Source organism: Theropithecus gelada, chromosome 17, assembly GCF_003255815.1.
Source record: "Theropithecus gelada isolate Dixy chromosome 17, Tgel_1.0, whole genome shotgun sequence".
Taxonomy (NCBI): Eukaryota; Metazoa; Chordata; class Mammalia; order Primates; family Cercopithecidae; genus Theropithecus; species Theropithecus gelada.
Genome location: NC_037685.1, coordinates 14,832,154 through 14,852,751, shown reverse-complemented (window position 1 = coordinate 14,852,751; position 20,598 = coordinate 14,832,154). Strand labels below are relative to the sequence as shown.

At 37.7% G+C, this 20,598-nt stretch overlaps 1 protein-coding gene across 6 annotated transcripts in view; it reads right to left on the bottom strand.

Annotated features, from left to right (window-relative positions):
- The window catches only part of LMO7 (LIM domain 7), a 233,585-nt gene that overhangs the window by 134,314 nt on the left and 78,673 nt on the right, over positions 1 to 20,598 (bottom strand). For all 6 annotated transcript variants that reach the window (XM_025364171.1, XM_025364175.1, XM_025364172.1 and 3 more), the window contains one exon: positions 9,951 to 10,021. In XM_025364171.1, the coding sequence (XP_025219956.1) occupies positions 9,951 to 10,021 (71 nt within the window). The remainder of the gene's footprint in view (positions 1 to 9,950; positions 10,022 to 20,598) is intronic.

The following is a 20,598-nucleotide window of genomic DNA, read 5'->3' as shown; positions in this document are numbered from 1 at the left end:
GAAACTAGTTCTAAATGCCCAATCTCATTTTTCGCTTTATCAGAAAGCTTTTCAGTTGAGGTACAAAATTTATGGACGCCTTTTGAGCTCCTATTTCCAAAGATTTTCACAATGAACAAGAAAGATGACATGGAACAACATATCAATACACTGAATGAACTTTTTAACCTGCGAATTATTTTATTAGTCATTCACGCATACATATTTCTAATATCTTTCTGTCACGTGCATTTTCTAAATATATATCCTCACATTATCAAACTTCTATTAGTAACTAAATTTTTGAAGATATACTAAAAGTATTACATGTTGTTCACAAATTGAAGAGCAATGTCTTTTTTTTTATTTTGGCAGATTTTGGGGGAACAGGTGGTGTTTAGTTACATGAATAAATTCTTCAGTAGTGATTTCTAAGATTTTGGTGCACCCATTACTTGAGGAGTGTACACTGTATGCAATATGTAGTCTTTCATCCCTCACCACTCCCCACTCTTTCCCCCAAGTCCAATGTATCATTCTTATGCCTTTGCATCCTCATAGCTTAGCTCCCACTTATGAGTGAGAACATATGATGTTTTCATTCCTGAGTTACTTCACTTAGAATAATGGTCTCCCATTCCGTCCAGGTTGCTGCAAATGCCATTTTGTTCCTTTTTATGGCTGAGTAGTATTACAAGGTATATGTATATATACACCACATTTTCTTTATCCACTCATTGATTGATGGGCATTTGGGCTGGTTCCATATTCTTGTAATTGCAAATTGTGCTACTACAAACATGGGTGTGCAAGTATCTTTTTCATATAATGACTTATTTTCCTCTGGTAGATACCTAGTAATGGTAGATCTACTTTTAGTTCTTTAAGGAATTTCCACACTGTTTTCCATAGTGGCTGTACTAGTTTACATTCCCACCAGCAGTGTAAAACTGTTCCCTTTTCACTGCATCCACAACAATTCTTTTTTTATTTTTTGATTATGGTCACTCTTGCAGGAGTGAGGTGGCATTACTTTGTGGTTTTGATTTGCATTTCCCTGATTATTAGTGATGTTGCCTTATTTTTCTGTATGCTTTTTAGCCATTTGTGTATCTTCTTTTGAGAACTGTCTATTTATGTCCTTAGCCCACTCTTGATGGGACTATTATTTTCTTGCTGACTTGTGTGAGCTCCTTGTAGATTATAGATATCAGTCCTTTGTCAGATGTATAAATTGTGAAGATTTTTCCCACTCTGTGGGTTGTCTGTTTACTCTGCTGATTATTTCTTTTGCTGTGCAGAAGTTTTTTTTTAATTTAATTAAGTCCCATCTATTTATCTTTGTTGGATTTGCTTTTGGGTTCTTGGTAATGAAGTCTTTGCCTAAGCCAATGTCTAGAAGGGTTTTTTCAATGTTATCTTCCAGAATCTTTACGGTCTCAGGTCTTAGATTTAAGTATTTGATCCATCTTGGGTTGACTTTTGTATAAGGTGAGAGATGAGGATCCAGTTTCATTCTTCTACATGTGGCTTCCAATTGTCCCAGCACCATTTGTTGAATAGGGTGTCCTTTCCCCCACTTTATGTTTTTGTTTGCTTTGTGGAAGAGGAGTTGGCTGTAAGCACTTGGCTTTATTTCTGGGTTCTCTATTTTGTTCTATTGGTCTATGTGCCTATCTTAAACAATGATTTTTGTTTTATCCACTATATGGTATTAATGCATTTGCTTGCTTTTCCTCTAAACACAAATTGTGCTTATTAGGCATTTTAATGTGCACTAAATATGGCAAAGTGCTGGGATCGGCAGCAGAGCAATCAGACAGTCCAGCTGCTAGAGGCACAGACAACCCTCTCCTTTTCCAAACAGCATCCCCTAGCACTTAGCAAAAAAACCTGGCATTTCATAGGTGCTTTACAAATATTTACTAAAATCCACTGCCCAGTTTTTAATGCAGAAATATTTCTGTGAAATACGAAACAAATCATTCAAAATATCTTCTTTGTAAAGAAATTTTTAAACATTTTACCTCTGCTTTCAAATGCTAGAAATTTTTTGCTTTTACCAACAACACCCCTCCCTAGTATTTTTTTGTTTCCAGAGAAGTCAAACCTTGATATTCTCCACTTATTGTCAACATTGATCAAAAGAGTGAACTATCAGATATATTAACTTGGACTGGTTATCTTAATTAAGTAAATGCCTTACTAAAATTTTATTAACTTTTATTTAAATTCATAAGCTGCAATATTTTAAAATAAGTAATCATATTTCCATGGGTAAAATAACCAGCATATATAATTTAAAAGTCTAAAAGCATTCAATATAAATATTTATGATCACTCTAATCTTTTCAAAGATTGCTAGCAAAATTGATGTAAGTTTAATTCCTAGAATTTCTATGGTAGTAATTTTGAATACTGCTGAATTACCTACAATACACAATAAAAGTTAACAGTAAATGCTAAGATGGGAAAGTGTGTGGAACCACAATGTCAGTACCAATATTTATAGTCATCACTTTCTTATGATGGAACTTTATCATATAGCCTCACCATTCTGCTTGAAGCATCCTGAAGTAAGTCTAGCAAAGCTTGAGTAGTCTCAGGGCAGATACCTCCTATTCTGAGACCCTCAATAATTACAGCACTAATGGATTTCACTGAGTAGTAGAAAATTTCCCAATGTCACATCAAAGGCAAACGGCGTCTAGACACAGACCTTACACCCTTCACAACAATGAACTCATAGTGGATCACAGACATAAATATAAAACCAAAAGCTATTAAAACTCCTAGAAGAAAAGACAGGGGGAAGTCTAGAGACTTTAGGTTTGACAGTGACTTTTTAGATATGACACAAAAAGCACAATTCATAAAAGAAAGAATTGACACACTGGACTTCATTAAAATTAAAAATATCTGCTTTGTGAAAGACACTGTCAAGGGAATAAAAAGACAAGCCACAGACTGAGAGAAAATATTTGTAAGAGACATATCTGAAAAGGGACTCTTATCTAAAATATACAAGGAACTCTTAAAAAGTCAACAATAAGAAAATCTGATTAAAAAATGGGCCAAAGGCCTTAACAGACACCTCACTAATGAAGACACGCAGATGACAAGCTCATGAAAAGATGCTCCACATCATATGTTAACAGCAAATTAAAACAACGAGATACCACTACACATTTATTAGAATTGTCAAAATTCAGAACACGGACAACACCAAATGCTGACAAGGACGTGGAACAACAAAAACTCTCATTCTCTGCTGGTAGAAATGCAAAATGGTACAGAGATTTTGAAAGACTCTGGCAGTTCCTTACAAAACTAAATATACTCTTACCATATGATGCTGCAATCATGTTCCTTGGTATTTACCAAAAGGAGCTAAAAATTTACATTTACACAAAAAATTGCACACGGATTGTATTAGTCCATTCTCACACTGCTATTAAGAACTACTTGAGACTAGATAATTTATGAAGAAAATAGGCTTAATTAACTCACAATTCCACAGGCTTAACAGGAGGCATGACTGGGAGGCCTCAGGAAATTTACAGTCATGGCAAAGGCAAAGGGGAAGCAAGCGGGTCTTACTGTGGCAGAGAAAGAGAGACAGCAAGTGAAGGGGGAAGTGCCACCTACTTTTAAAACATCAGGTCTGGAGAGAACTCACTCACTATCACAAGAACAGCATGGGGGAAACCCGCCCCCATGATCTAATCACCTCCCACCAGGTCCCTCCCCCAACACTGGGAATTACAATTTGACATGAGATTTGGATGGGACACAGGGCCAAACATCATGGATGTTTATAGCAGTTTTATTCATAATTGTCAAAACTGGGAAGCAACCAAGATGGCCTTCATTTGATGAATGAATAAACAAACTGTGGAACCGCCAGACAGCAGAATGCTATTCAGCACAGAAGAGACATAAGGTGGCCGGGTGCCGTGGTTCACGCCTGTAATCCCAGCACTTTGGGAGGCTGAGGCGGGCAGATCACTTGAGGTCAGGATTTTGAGACCAGCCTGGCCAACATGGTGAAACCCCGTCTCTACTAAAAATACAAAAATTAGCTGGGCGTGGTGGTGACTGCCTGTAGTCCCAGCTACTCGAGAGGCTGAGGCAGGAGAACCACTTGAACCTGGGAGGCGGAGGTTGTGAAGAGTGGAGATCGCACCATTGCACTCCAGCCTGGGGGACAAGAGCGAGACTTCATCTCAAAAAAAAAAAAAAAAAAAAAAAAAGAGAGAGAGAGAGACATGAGCTATCAAACCATAAAAAGATATGGAAGAAAGAGCATATTACTCAGTTAAAGAAGCCAATCTGAAAAGGCTACGCACTGTATGATTCCAACTATGTGACATTCTGGAAAAGGCAAAACCATAAAGACAGTAAAGATCAGTGGTTGCCAGGGGTTACAGGTAAGGGAGGGATGAACAGGAGGAGCACCGAGGATTTCAACAGCAGTGAAACAATTCTGGATGATACTATAGTGATGGGTACATGTCATTCTACATTTGTCCAAAACCACAGAACGTACAACACCTAGAATGAACTGTAAGGTAAACGATAGACTCTGGGTGATGATGATGTGTCAATGCAGGTCCATCATTTGTAACCAATGTACCCCTCTGATGGGGGATGTTGATAATGGGGGAGGCTATGCATGAGTGGGGTCATGGAGAATATGGGATCTTTCTGTACCTTTCACTCAGTTTTTCTGTGAACTCAAAACTGTTCGTTTAAAAAGTCTTCAAAACAAAAACAACAGAAAGCAAAAGGAATCTAACGGGGGGATCTGGCTTCCTGTACTATTTAACTATGAAGTAACGTTACTAAATTCCTCTCAATCCCTCAGGTAAATGAGAGTGATATTATCAGTCTCCCTCTGGGATTTCAACCCTCAACTTTGAGGCCAAATATTAAAAAACTTCTGCAAAACTTCAAATGAGTCCTTAGAGTGTGTCTACCATAACTGAAGTGAATTTTTAAGTTGATGTTTGCCAAGCTGACTTTCATCTTGATATACTCTTTCTTTGAAACAAAAAATCGTGTTATAGATATAGATATAGATATTACATCACAGGTGAAATAAACCATGATGCTTAAAAAGAAGGCATGTAAATGCCAATCATAAAATACTGCCATCAAGTGAAACCAGATTAAAATTTTTACATTCATTTTTATGAACTTGAACCCTTGCACCATTGTTTGCCTATTGCGGGGCTATCATGTAACATGGAAACTTCAAAGCTTATATTACTTGAAAATGAAGAAAAACGGTTTTCACTAAATTTCAAAAGGCTATAAAAACAGATCAGGGTCAATAAATAGTGTTGGCATGCTGGAACGCTGTATGTAAGCAACTGTCCTCCTCAGGAAATTCAAAACCAGAAACACCTCTAAGAATAAAAGCCTTTCCCACTACATGAAAGCCTCTGGGCTTCCCATGGAGCACTGCATGGAAGCCCCAGGGGCCTACCCATGTCACCGGCACTCCACGTATGGGTGGAGATCTCCAACTCCAACAAAAAAGATAGAGCTCTCTTGGCTGGAATGACAAAGTGACAAAGTTCTCTATCTTACCCAATGATTTAAAATGATCATCTGAGTGTCCCACAGCAAACAGTAGTATTTGTAAAGATAAAAAAATATATTTTTCTATTGAATATGTATATCTATATATCTTTAACAAACTATTACAGTATTTTTTGGCAGATAGTGTTGTGGTCACATGGCTGATACAAATAGAAACACCGATAGGAGTGAATATCTTGCTCCTGTCTTTCCAAGCTATAAGAAAGGGAAAAGAAGACTTGGTGACAGAGTTTTGTTTTGTTTGTTTGTTTGTTAGAGACAGAGTCTTGTTGTCATCTAGGCTGGAGTGCAGTGGTACAATTTTGGCTCACTGCAAGCTCCACCTCCCAGGTTCACGCCATTCTCCTGCCTCAACCTCCCGAGTAGCTGGGACTACAGGCGCCCGCCACCACACCTGGCTAATTTTTTGTATGTTTAGTAGAGACGGGGTTTCACCGTGTTAGCCAGGATGGTCTCAATCTCCTGACCTCGTGATCTGCCCGCCTTGGCTCCCAAAGTTCAGGGATTACAGGAGTGAGCCATGGCGCCTGGCCAGGAAGAGCGTTCTTACTGTGAGTCATGTGTTCAAAAAGGCATAAACTTCTGATGCATGGCTGACTGTGGCAGAGACTTGGGATCATTCCAGGGATGGGAGGTACAGACTGACTAACCAGTGACACACCCAATCAAACTATCGTCAAGCAAATCTTCTTCATCAGAGAGAAAAAAAAAAAAAAAAGTGTTTTCATTTGAATATTTCCAAGATTGTTATCATCAGATGAGTAACTGGGAAATTACTGATATCATTACCTGTTTATGTCTCAACCGAATATGTTTAGAAAAGAGGAATAATTCTGCTAGAACCCAGAGCAAAACGAGATCATGGACATTGATCAAGTGATACATCTTTTATATTTTTAAAATATACATAATAAGGCAGTCTACATGAGCACTAAGAAATACTGAAGAAAGACAGATTAATGAACACTACTAATAAAATTCATAGCACATTATAACAAGGAGCTAAAATTACCTTATAAACACTTGCAACCCTTTTATTAATTAGAAAAGCAAAAATATCAGTGTTCCCATCTCACTGTTTAGTAAAACCAAGAGAGACTACAGTCATAGACTTTCATCAAGGGAGTATTCTTTATCCCCCAACTCACTAGATGCCACAGTCAAACTAAACGACACTAAAATGAGTAATATGAAGATACTAACTTCAATAGTCAATCAGATTAAAAGGCAATGAACACACATAACTATCCTCATTACTCAAATGTATATCCTGTCTGAAACCACAGTGCACGGTTTATCCCCACTTAGACTATCTGAAATGTCAGTTCACTTCCAATTGGGTGAAAGCTATAATAAGCTATTCGAACTTTTGACTTTGATATTTCAGAACACCAGTTCAAAAGAAAAGAGTACTACTAATGGATTTTTTTAAAACTGCTGAGATTACTGGATTAAATATTAAGAAAACTATTTAATGGTGGTAATGAAGGAGAATGCCTAGAGGTTTCTAACAGGCAACAAGCAGAACTTGTATGTCACAAGAAATATGATTCTGGCAGTGAGCCAGACAGAAGTCAGCCTTTTCCTGTACGAAAATGAATTCAGTTTTTAAAAATATCCTAATCATATTTCAGCTAAAACTTGGGATCTCTAGTGGGTAAAATATCCTCAAAGACAGATAGCTTACTATATTTACCATTAATTAAAAAGTCAGGGCTTGTAATACCAGACCTCTGAACAGCTGACTTTGTTTTCCTCTCAGGCATTATATATAACGCAGGTGGATGTAGCCACAAACAGCAGTGCCTGCTTAATCATTTCAGAGTGCAACCAGCCAGGCTTTCCTCAGTTACAGGTTTCATACTAAATATAGTTATCTGGACTTTTTTTTTTTTTTTTTTTTTTTTTTTATGAGACGGAGTCTCGCTCTGTCGCCCAGGCTGGAGTGCAGTGGCCGGATCTCAGCTCACTGCAAGCTCCGCCTCCCGGGTTCACGCCATTCTCCTGCCTCAGCCTCCCGAGTAGCTGGGACTACAGGCGCCCGCCACCTCGCCCGGCTAGTTTTTTGTATTTTTTAGTAGAGACGGGGTTTCACCGGGTTAGCCAGGATGGTCTCGATCTCCTGACCTCGTGATCCGCCCACCTCGGCCTCCCAAAGTGCTGGGATTACAGGCTTGAGCCACCGCGCCCGGCCTAAAGTGACTTTTTAAAAAACGAATATATCTCTAAACATTCATCCAAATGTTTGCTATTGCCATTAAGGTAGAAATTACGTATTTCTTCTAACGTGTACTGCCTGTGCTCACAATAGTTTTTCATCAACTCTGAATATCCTCCCTAGTCACACTACGCTGATCTTTTCAGGCTTGGTATAGCTTTTGGAAATCACTTCTAATCATTCGGAGCCCAGGCTGGTGCATAAGGTGCATTTTAAGTGAAAACCTGGGTGTCACTATCAAACATGTTTAATGACCTATTTGTAGGGTCAATGCCCCAAAAGTGGGACCCCTAAAATATTATGGGCAATAGTTCATTACTGGAAATATATAACCTACAAAGTTACTTCTTTGAAAAGATCATATATTTCAGATATATGCTTTTATAAATCTAGAAAGATTCCGTGCTTCATAGACACACTTCCTTATAGGCACAAACCCACCCAGTTCCTATTCAGACTTGCGGGGTGTACGGTTGATGGCTTTTTTTTTTAATTGCAAACATTTAAATAACAACTAAAGTAGTTTGCAGGTCACACAGCTCTTTGTAACAGGTATTTTTTACCCTCCATCTTCTAAACATTACTAGAATACATTTAAATCATACCGTTTTCAGATTAATATAAAATAACTTCCCTTTAGTGACCAGTTGGGCTACATGGTTTACTTAAATTAGTTTAAACACTATTTGACTCATTGTCAAACTAACTGAAACATTATTCACGTTCCAATGAATGTAACATTGGAAGATCACAAGAAACACACTTTAAACTTTATTCCTGGCCCTTATTCACATGTCTGTCCTATACATGTCACCTATACATTAGGTGAAACCACATGAAATTGACACTACTGTAGGTCACAAATGGTTAAATCTCAGCAACTTCATATGGAACAAATTAATAATATCACCCTAACACAAAGAAGTTTGAACGCTTGCCAACAGAGCTGACAAGATAGAGACTGTTATTTACATGCCCATCGTCTAGCAACAACTTGTACATATACAAAGTTTGATAGTTTATAAAAACCTTAAAATATATATTGTTGAACTCAGCAACTCTGTGAATTAGGCACATCAGGTACCTTGATCTCCACTTTACAGATGAGAAAATAAAGCTCAAATGTTAAGTCACTTGGTCAAATGTTCAAAGATGTTAAGTCACTTATTCAAAGGTCAAAAAGTAATGGAGTGAGAAATCTAACCTAGGCCCTTTGACTCCAGACCTTTTGTTGCAAACAACTCCTTCAAAAGGATAATCAAAATCTCTAAGTACTAGTGCATACACTCTCACTGCCTACATGTGGACAGATAGCACAAACACTTGGGCGATAAGTGTCTAGATTGAAATAGTTAAGTGCTTTCAAAAATGTGGGTGAGTATTCAAGTACATTCTAAGAATTTATTTGCTCGCTTCTGCAACCTCTACCTTCACCCAGGATTTCATCCTTATGCCTCACAGGCCTGCCTCTCCCTTATTCCCAAAGGTCACATACTTGGTTAACTGTACTATGCATCCATTGGGGAGCAAGATATTACACTACACATACAATGTAGGCCTTACTCCATCAATCATGGTACTAGCCTATTTTGCTTCTTTGTAAGCGAAGTCTGGGGTGTTGTTCTCAATGGTATCTTCATTGAATGAATAGTCCATAACTCAAACTGATTTTGGTAATGTAATGACTCCACTTAAAGCTGAAAAGAAAAATCTACCACTCCAATCATCATGATTTATTGATGAAGCAAAGATTTTGTGTATTAACTTCTAAATCAGGCAATTCTACCCATTAGAATATTCAGACTAGGAGATCGATGGTAAAATGTCATAAGGCTTCCTTCTCAATCACCCACCCCCTACTGGTCCACCATGCAATAGAATCTTTCTTGTTTACTAATTAAAAATAATATATATTTTACCAGTGCTGTCTTTAGATACAGAGACTGATAACCCCTTCTTCCTACTGTCTTGTACTGTGAGGTATCAATTTGCAGGGATCAAATCTCACCAGTGACCAAGAACACACATCTGTGACTACGGTGGCCATGGGAGAAGCCAAACACCTCATCACTCTCACACACACACACACACACACACACACACATCTTTGCTTTTGAATTATTTTTTAAATACTTTAAATACTTACTCACACAGCAGAACACCATTTTCTAGAGAGGCTCGAAAATCTTTTGTTTCAAAATTCTTCTCTGTCACTGCCTGAAAGACAGGTTTGTGTGTTAATTTTCTCTTAAGCAGGGATAACACACAAGTCAAATTCAGTATTAGATTAATTAATATGCATTTAATGTTATACTTGAAGGATTTGCATATATAGACTTATATCCTATAATCTGTTCCTTATAGTAATATGTACTGTTTGTTTTATGTTACAAAGAGATAGTTTAACCATTTTAGTATGACAAATATACGCAGGAACAAATCACAATGAGTGTTTTTGGTAATATAATCATTTTATTGGATGATACATGAAAGTTAAGAGCTAAACTAAATTTTCAACATATTTTATATATTTTTTAAAAACCTATGGGTGATCTATTCTAATAAGAGTGAATAAAAACAGTTTAAGACAGAAACTCAAAATACCAACTACACTGAATACACAAATCATTCATGACAATTCCATCTTTATATTCCTTAAATTTCATTACAAAGCAAAACAGCAGAGGGCATGGCACTTCTTAAACTTATTTATGAAATTGTCCTAATTGATGTAAAGAACCATTTATTGAAACATCCTAGGGAGAAGACTATTAAATCCTGGGCGCAGAGAACAAATAGAAAGAAAGGTAAGATGGTGAATATTTTAAACAGACAATTCCCAACTTAAGGAATTACAGAGGAACAGGCACCTGCAGTTACCACCACCAATAATGTTGGTGAAAACTCTAGAAAAATATCTAGATTCTCTCTCTAAAGTGGGAGGTGGTTGGGATAGAAAAGGGGATTCCACAAGGGAAATAGTAGCAGAGAAAATGAAGGTCACGGTGGGGAAAAGCTGCTCTAAGAACAACCCTTGGGACTGAGTCCCAGCTCGAGCGGAGGGCAGGGACCAACGGCAGTGACATCAGCTGTCCTGGAGATGCAGCCACCACCTAAAAGCAGGAGTAGTCCTTGCTCCACCTGCCGCTTCAGAAAGAAATACATTTCTGATATTCAACCTGGAGCCAGGTTGGCTCCAGGTCTCAATGAAGGGACCTTTACCACCATCCGCTAGCTGTCTTCACTGCTGCCAGCTTCACAGTCCCCCTATAATCCCTGTGTGTCTTCATTCTGCATCTCTCCACAGTACCCAACATTGCTGCAGCTAGACATGGTACCTGTTAACTGACAAAATAATGGTTGTGTTTCTCAGAAGTTGGTCTATACATTTGGACAGGAGCCTGGGCCAGGAGGCAACAGGAAGAGGTAGATCCTTCCTGTACTTGGCATTAATCTACAGAAGGGCTGCACTGCTGCTTTACTTAAACAAAGGCTGAGTGTCTGTTACAGGCACTACCTGAATGCTGGGTAGGAATTTACCGGAAAAAAAAAAATGTTTTAAAGGCAGGCAGCTCTTCCCTCAAGGAGTCCATAGCCTCATAAGAAAAACATAATGTTTAGGCTGGGCACGGTGGCTCATGCCTGTAATCCCAGCACTTTGGGAGGCTGAGGCGGGCAGATCACAAGATCAGGACCATCCTGGCTAACACGGTGAAACCCAATCTCTGCTAAAAATACAAAAAATTAGGCGGGCGTGGTGGCAGGTGCCTGTAGTCCCAGCTACCCTGGAGGCTGAGGCAGGAGAACGGCATCAACCCAGGAGGCAGAGCTTGCAGTGAGCCAAGATGGGGCCACTGCACTCCAGCCTGGGTGACAGAGCGAGACTGCATCTCAAATAAAAATAAATAAATTTTTAAAAACGAGAAAAACATAATGTTTAAAGCACAGTTAAACAAAGAGAATGACACATTCTTCTGAAAATAACTCTGAGAGGACCCTGGATTATCCCAGCATCCTGTGCAACACAAACTATTTTGAATTTTCCCCAAATTTTTCCAAAACAAACTCAAGGGGAGTGCAGATCTCAGCTACAGAAAACGTTGTAACATGTCATTCATCTGGAAACTCCTACGCAAAGCCAAAAAGCATGAAATAGGCCCAGAAACATCCAACACAGATGTTAAAGCCCATTTTCTCTAGTCATAGCAAAGCCCCTCAGAGCCACTGACGCTTACTACAATCTGGCAATTAAATTCCCAAATCAATATAGATTCAAAGCAGTGATTTAGAAGAAAGAAAGGCTGTGTCCTGCAGACATCGGATAGCGGTGAAGAATGACAGTCAACAGCAATGAAAGGGCCAACAAAGAGGGCAGCGCGTAGCAAGTGGCAAAATGGAAAGAAAAAGAACTGAAGTCTGACCAAAACAAAGTAAGTGCAAATTCCACATTCACTACCTAATAACTGTGTGATCTTAAGCAAGTTACATAACCTCTCTGCACCCCAATCTGCTCATCTGAAGCAGGGAAAATATCACCTGCTTATTAGTTTGTAGTGGCTGAAATGTGCAATCAAGTTCTTGAGGGTGGTTAAACAGCACATCCCAAACCTCCTTACGTGCATTGACCCTGAAGTTACAACTCTGACAATACTCCAGTAATTAATCCTCAGAAACACACCTCCGCATCATATAGACATGGCTGAGTTAGTTATATTTAGAATATCCTTTAATAAAGTGGGAAAAATGGAATATTCAAAGCTATTCAGAAAACCCAACTATCCATAATGGCTCATCTCCCCCAAAAAGACAACAGAAAGGCCAGATCATGTGTAGTAGACTTCAGATCCCCTCATATATCCAAATATTGATGTACTCTTGTACTTATGTACTTTCCAAAATCTAAATAATGATGATAAAAGACCAGATTCCATTTGCACAGTATTTATATTTTTTTAAAAGACAATATAAAAACTAAATGAAGATTTTAAATAATAGCTTATATTTTGAGGACGTGGCAATCTGGCGTGCCCTGTACACCACTGAAGGTAATATAAAATGATACCACAATTCTAGAAGGTAATTTGTGATATGTATCAGAAGTCTTAAATATGCATATTCTCCTGGGTGCAGGATCTAGCAATTTATACTAGGACAACAGGACAAGCACACAGAACAGAACTGTTTCACAGCGTTCCGTAGAATAAATAGCAACAATTACAAAGACCCTGAATGCCCAGCAATAAGAAATTGATTACATTATGATATAGCCATAAAACAGAAAATGACACGAAATTGAAATTCATGTCATAAAAGTGGATTTATTAGTTGTAGAATACTTCTTATTTAAAAAGCAATTTACGAAAAATACGTGGAGTATAATCCCAATTTCTGTAACTCTCTAAGAATGTATCATAAGTAAACATGGAATAAATATACTAACAGTAATTATTTCTAAGTTGTAGAATTACACTTATTTTTAATATTATCTTTTGTTTATATTCTTTGAAGATTACAGGTGTTTATATATAAATTTATAAAATAAATTTATAAAAAATAAATTTACATATAAATTTGTTAATATAAAAGAACAACATTCAAAAGAAGTCAAAACCAATCAGATTTACATCAATTTACTAAATCTCCTGTACCTAAAGAAACAAAGAATAGAAGAAGCTGACACCAGTTTTTGTTCTAGGTAATTTTTCTCATTATCTATGCAATCCACACAATCCTTAAATTTAATAATCCTATTATGTCCATTTCACCAGTATGAAATTTGAGGCTCAGAACATTTAACTTTCTAGAAAGTTACAGAAGCACCCACATGAAACAGACACCAAAAACTAACAGCATTTTATAAGTACTCAGTAAAAGAGTAACTCAACTACATTAGACTCTAAAGTATTTATAGGCTAAGAAAAATAAATTATCTTCAATCTATTTAGAAATTTTTAAATTAGGGTATTTTACCATATAATACACCTTCAAAAATAATCCTCCTCTGTTAAGGGTATAGAAGGTAGATCAGTAAATAAAAATGTTCAATTAATCTTTTTATCCAATTTTCCTGGATAAAAAGATGTGTTAACACATAATGACTGTGTGTGTGTATGGGTGTAGGTGTGAGAGAGAAAGAGAATAAAAATATAATACTCTAAACTTCAGTATAAAATAAATTCTCTTTAAATGTTTTACCAGTTTTGTGGGCATTTTCATGAACATTATAAAACATTCGTACTGCACAAACTAGCTACTCCAACCTCAATAACTCGAAAAATCTAATTAAGTTTTTAATTAGCAACTCTTATACCATACAATTGTAAACTCACCTAAGACTCCCTCTAAAACAAAACAAAAGTTTTTATGAGTTTAAAACCAAAAGAAGAAAGCACAATTTTATAGCAGGACTATTAGGTCTACAGAGGCTGCCTCAGCTACTTACCTTAAGTCACAACATGATGTCAATGGTGGCCTGTTGAGGCCAAGTAGGGGCTCTGGAACTAGGATGCCTGAGTTTAAAGCCCTGCTCTGCCACTTTCTACCTGCAATTCTGAACAAGCTATGTAACATCTTAGTTATCCCATGTGTGAAATGGAGATGTACCTATCTCACAGGGTTATGGTGAGGATTAAATGAGATAATACGCATGAAACACTTAGCACTTGCCTGACTCAAGAGAAGCACTCACAAATGCTAGCTGTTATTATCACCTGTTACTATCCATCTGTAGACTGAATGTAAGAAGCTGCATCTTAGCAGACAAATGTCTGTTTTGCCAGATGCAACATCCTTTATTTAAAGGAAGAAATTGAGTTATCAAATTATTTTCTGTGTTCTGACAACATTGCAAAAGTTATAAATCTACAAACCATCTCAAAACGCAGAGAAAGTAGGTCGTTTAAAAATAAGAATAAATCACACTTTAAATGTGAATTCATTCTTATGTTGAGAATTCCGTATTCTGAAAGAAATTACAGTATTTTAAAAGAACTGTTTATCTAGTAGTTCTAATCTAACAATTACTCATTCAGTTTTTCTATAATTTTGAACCTTACTCATTAGCAAGTTATTTAAGGTGTGACACATTTCACGTAATGCTGCTGTGATTCATAGAAACCACATAAATAGAGACCACGTGTTTCCCACTTATCAAAAGTCAACACAAACAGGAGTGATGACTATGTCGTCAAACAGCCACACCCTGCCTTCTATACAATTTTTTCTTCTCTTTCTTGTTTGCCCCTTTCCATATTTTCCTAAGGCAGTTAAATAAAATCATCCCCACCTAAAATAATCTGAGAAGATACACATTAGGAGAGAACGACTGAGGTTTAATCCTGGACTTATCTCACACGACACACTTCTAAATCACCACTCAGTCCCTTAATTTTAAAAGGGAAATTAATATTTGCCCTATCTACTTCACAGTACACAAGTGACTTGTGAAGACATTTCGACTCCTCTGGGAAAAAAGGCTACATATCCCAGCGTAGGCTCGTGCTTCCAGCCACGCTGTGGCAAAGAAGCTAGGAAGTGACTGGGCCAAGTGTGAGGCTGTTGGGGCTTCCTCTGAGGCTGTAATTAGCCTACCTGAGCATATGAAGGGCGGAGCAGCCTCCCGAGGGCATATTCCACACAAACACCTCTGCCAAACCTGTCTTACCACCTGTGGCCTCCGAAGAAGCCCTTGGTAGGAAGTTATTAAAAAGCAGGTTCTGTGGAAGAAAATATCTATCAGATAAATATTAAGGCAATAATTGCCAAGTGTATAAATTTCAAGAAACGCCGTTTCTTTTGCTATGAGGTATATTCATTTCCTAAACAAATGGGAATTATCTTCACACCCCTAACAGTTTTGTTTATGGTTTTATTTTAATCCTCTTGCTTGATAAGATTTCTCGCCAATGTAAGCAACAAGTTTCCCCAAAGCTCTATCGCTCAGTTCCAGTTCTGATTGCATAATCCACATGACTTAAATCCCAAACATTCTGGGAGCTTCTTGAAGACCACTTCATACCAGACTGCTTATCAGCAAAATGCCCAGTACTGTGAGCCAGCAGGCACTTCTCTCCTTTAACTTTTTCCATTTCTGTTAAGCAGCCGTTTAAAAGGCGCCTAGAATCCCAAAAGCACTCTCCACCACATTTGTGTGCAAACCACTGTGCAAAAAGAAAAACATTGTTTGAGCTTGTATTCAAAGCTGGAGAGCGGTGTTTGCTGACAAAAATTAGGCTCTGAGCTTCAACTGGGCTCACAGTTGATTTCAAATTAAGTTACTTACTAATGGACAGATCAGCTACTAGGTCATGATACTTAAGATACAAACCATCATTACACCAATCATTTCAACACTAGTAATGAGAAACAAAAAAATCCCAACAAACATTGACATTAGAAACCACTGTGGTACAGACAAACCACATCATAAAACAATTCCCAAGAGCCGTGTTTGCCATAATTTCTCATTCAAGGAGACAACTAAGTGTTCACATATCATGACCTTATAATAAGATAGCACAGGGCATTGTTTCTGCAGGAAGAAGCCCCAGGTTGGTATACATGGAGGAGCTGGATGCCTTCTCTAAAGCTGTCGATCAATTAAAAACACCCCTCTTTACTCCATTCATTAAACTTCATTTTTGAAACAACTATTATATGACCCCCATGACTCCACAAAACACATCAAATTTTTACAGTAAATTCCATAAGTGATATGGAATTCCTCTAGTGATACTTTTTGAAAGGGTATATGGTTGGATGAAAGCTTCAAAGTTGAAAGCTTGTCACCACTATTAATTTGCTACATGAAAATTTTTCCAGGCTAAAGAGTATGTTAGAGTTTAACTTTCCATTTAAATAATCTGTCTTAATTTTAACTAAGATACAAAGAAAGCATTCATTTATTCATTCATTCAAAAATCATTCAATGACAACCTGCTATACACATACCTGATATGGTGCATAGCACTAGGAATATAAAAAGTAAAATGAAGCAATTCTTGGAAATTCTTCTTTAAAATTCTAACCCCATTTTGAAATTGTAGTCAAAATGGCATATGTGGTTAACCCACTGAATTACAGCATGTTTTTGGTAAACTTATATTGTATATTCAGCAAATAACATTCCTTTAAGGGACATAATTCTCAAGTCACTCATCTCTATTAAGATTTGGCATTGTACTACATAATATTCTGGAGTATACTAGGACCATTTTTGCCAATACTAATATCATTTGATAGCAAAACCAAAGCCAACTCACAGTCTTCCAGGACAGTGGTAATCAGAACTGCACAGATCACTGAATTCTAGATGGAACCCAAAAGTCTCATAGTGGTCAAAAGTCTAAACATTTCTCCTGCCCCTCTGCCCTCTACCCCAACTTTCATCTCAGAGTGGCTGGGCTCAGTTACACCTCCCACTTCACCTTCTCTTCGGGAAGGCCAACAAGTCTTCACAGAGCCAGAAAGAAGGAGCAGGGAAACAGCCAGCAAAATGCAAAGCTCTGGGTTGTGTGCCCAGATAATTAAAAGCCAACTGTCTTTATAAACACTCAAAATTCTCACTCAATCATCATTAAACCAGATGTCAGCTACACTAATATTTTGAGGGAAAAAAAAGAATAAGTTTAAACATTTCTAGTCTAGGAGAAGAAGCCCACTTCCCTAGACCATAGCCAACTTTTAGCTTACAGTCTCAAGTCATTTTTACTAAACCACAATTATTAACAAGCCAAAAATGAAATACAACTGGAAGAAAAACTAAATAAAACGGGGAAGAAAGGAAGGAAGATTGGTTCCAGGATTGACAATTTATGTGCAAGGTTTCATCAATCCATCAAAATCCAAGACAACCTCAGTCCTATTAGGGGCCAGGTAAGTTCACTGAAAACATCACATACAAAAAATGTGCTAGTTTTACAGCCTATGCTTCATTATCTTAACAATCACAAAAATCACTTCTAACAAGGACATTGCATTTTGTCTATAAATACAGGTCTATACTCCAATTTATGTTGTTGCAGACAATAAGGAAAATATCCTAAGGGAAAAAAGTCTAGCCTTAATTTTTTTTTTCTAGATTAAGGACTTTTAAAATAACTACCACACAAGGCACAAGTAGATGTGAATAATCATTATCAGGATATTTTAAGTACAGTTCAAATGCTTAATAATGGGTTCTCAAGAGCAAAAAGATGGCATCATTTTTTGCAGAAATGTTTCACACACACATTAGCAAGTCTCAACAATTACCTACTTACCTCCCTGTGAATTACTAGGAGAGGCATCGCTGTGGGAACACATTCATTTTGGGAAATGGTATATCTCTATCACAGGTAAGAGTCACTACTTATTTCATATAAAAACTTCAAACTGACAGTTACGCCCCTGCTACCTATGATATACTTTACTATCCAGTTTAAGTCTGGTATTAAGTAATGGAGTTGAGATGCCCGGTTACACAGGAATTCCTGCAATAATTCTTGATGTATTCCCACTGCAAGCCAGCAACAATGTAGTCCTTCTGGCACCCGTCTGTCAACCTTCCAGAAGCAAAAAGGTCACTACAATCTATTCCTAGTGCACACCCAAGTGAGATGAAAGCATCCCTCCACACAAAAACTTGTATATGAATGCTCATAACAACCAAAAAGTGGAAACTACCCAAATGTCCATGAGCTGATGAATGAATAAATAGAACATGGTGAAACTATACAATGGAATATGATTCAGCAATCACCGGAATGAAGTACAGTGGTCCGCCTCCATGGTTCCACTTTCTGTAGTTTCAGTTACCCACAGACAACCACAGTCCAGAAATATTAAATGGAAGATTTCAGAAATAAACAATTCTTAAGTTTTAAATTGTGCATTGTTTTGCATAGCGTGATGAAATCTCAAGCCACTTTGCTGTGTCCCCTGCTGTGAACAGTCCCTTTGTCCAGCATATTCACACTGTATGTCCTCCCCACCCATGACTCACTTGGCAGCCTTCTTGGTTTGCAGATTGGCTGTTGACCACAGTGTTTGTGTTCAAGTCACCCATGGTTGACCTAATAATGGTGCCAAAGCACAAAGAGTAGTGATGCTGGCAATTCCAAAATGCCCAACAGAAGCTATCAAGTACTCCCTTTAAGTGAAAAGGTGAAAGTTCTTGACTTAATAAGGAAAATAATCATATGCTGAGGTTGCCAAGATCTACAGTGTTGCGGGAAGTCAGGGAACCCGAAAGGAGGGACAGGCTGAAGCCATGGCAGAAAAACATAAATTATGAAGATTTCATGGACATTTATTAGTTCCCCAAATTAATACTTTTATAATTTCTTATGCCTGTCTTTACTGCAATCTTTGAACATAAATTGTGAAGATTTGGTGGACATTTATCACTTCCCCAATGAATACTCCTATAATTTCCTACGCCTGTCTTCACTTTAATCTCTTAATCCTGTCATCTTCGTAAGCTGAGGATGTATGTCACCTCAGGACCCCATGATGATTGCATTATCTGCACAAATTGTTTGTAAAACATGTGTGTTTGAACAATATGAAATCTGGGCATCCTAAAAAAACAGGATAACAGTGATTTTCAGGGAATAAGGGAGATAACCGTAAGGCCTGACTGCCTGCGGGGCCCAGCAGAACAGAGTCATATTTCTCTTCCTGCAAAATCAAATAGGAGAAATATCACTGAATTCTTTTTCTAAGCAAGGAACAGCCCTGGGAAAAGAATGCATTCCCAGGGGGAGGCCTCTAAAATGGCCGCTCTGGGAGTGTCTGTCTTATGCAGTTGAAGATAAGGGATAAAATATGCCCTGGTCTCCTGCAGCGCCCCCAGGCTTACTAGGATTAGGAAATTCCAGCCTGGCAAATTCTAGTCAGACCAGTATAAGATGTTTATCAATAGCAATGCGTGCACAGTGGGACATGAAACCTCATCAGCAATTCTAATTTCACCCTGGTCTTGTGATCTTGCTCTGCCCCCATTTGCCTTGTGATATTTCATTGCCTTTTGAAGCATGTGATCTCTGTGACCCACACCCTATTTGTACACCCCTTCCCTTTTGAAACCCCTAATAAAAACTTGCTGGTTTTGTGACTCGGGGGCATCATGGAACCTGCTGACATGCTGTCACCCCCGGAGACCCAGCTGTAAAATTTCTTTCTTTTGTACGCTTTCTCTTTATTTCTCAGACCAGCAGACACTTAGGGAAAATAGAAAAGAACCTACGTTGAAATACTGGGGGCTGGTTCCCCTGATACTACAGTTAAAAAAAAAAAAAAAAAAAAATCTTCTATCTTGCAAATTGTAAAGAAAGAGAAAGAAATTCATGCTAGTTTTGGTTGTCAGACTTCAAACTGCAAAACTTATGGCCACAGTGCATGACAGGTGCTAAGATGGAAAAGACATTATATTTGTGGGTGGAAGACAGGAACAGAAATGTGTTCCAATCGACAGCAGTCAATTTTGGTACTTTCCTCAGTTTCAGGCACCTACTGGTGGGGGTCTTAGAACACATTCCTTGTATCAAGAAACATACTTCCTGATAAGGGAACACTACTGTACTAATACATGCTATCACATAAATTAACCTTGAAAACATTAGGCTTAATTAAGGTAAAAAAAAAAAAAAAGACCAAATATGGTATTATTCTATTTATGTGAAATGTCCAGAATAAGGTAATCCTAGAAACAAAAAGCAGATTAACAATTGTAGGGGCTAGGGGAAAGAGAGAATGGAGAGTGACTGCTAATGGATACATGTTTTCTTTTAGAGTGGTGAAAATGTTTTTAAATT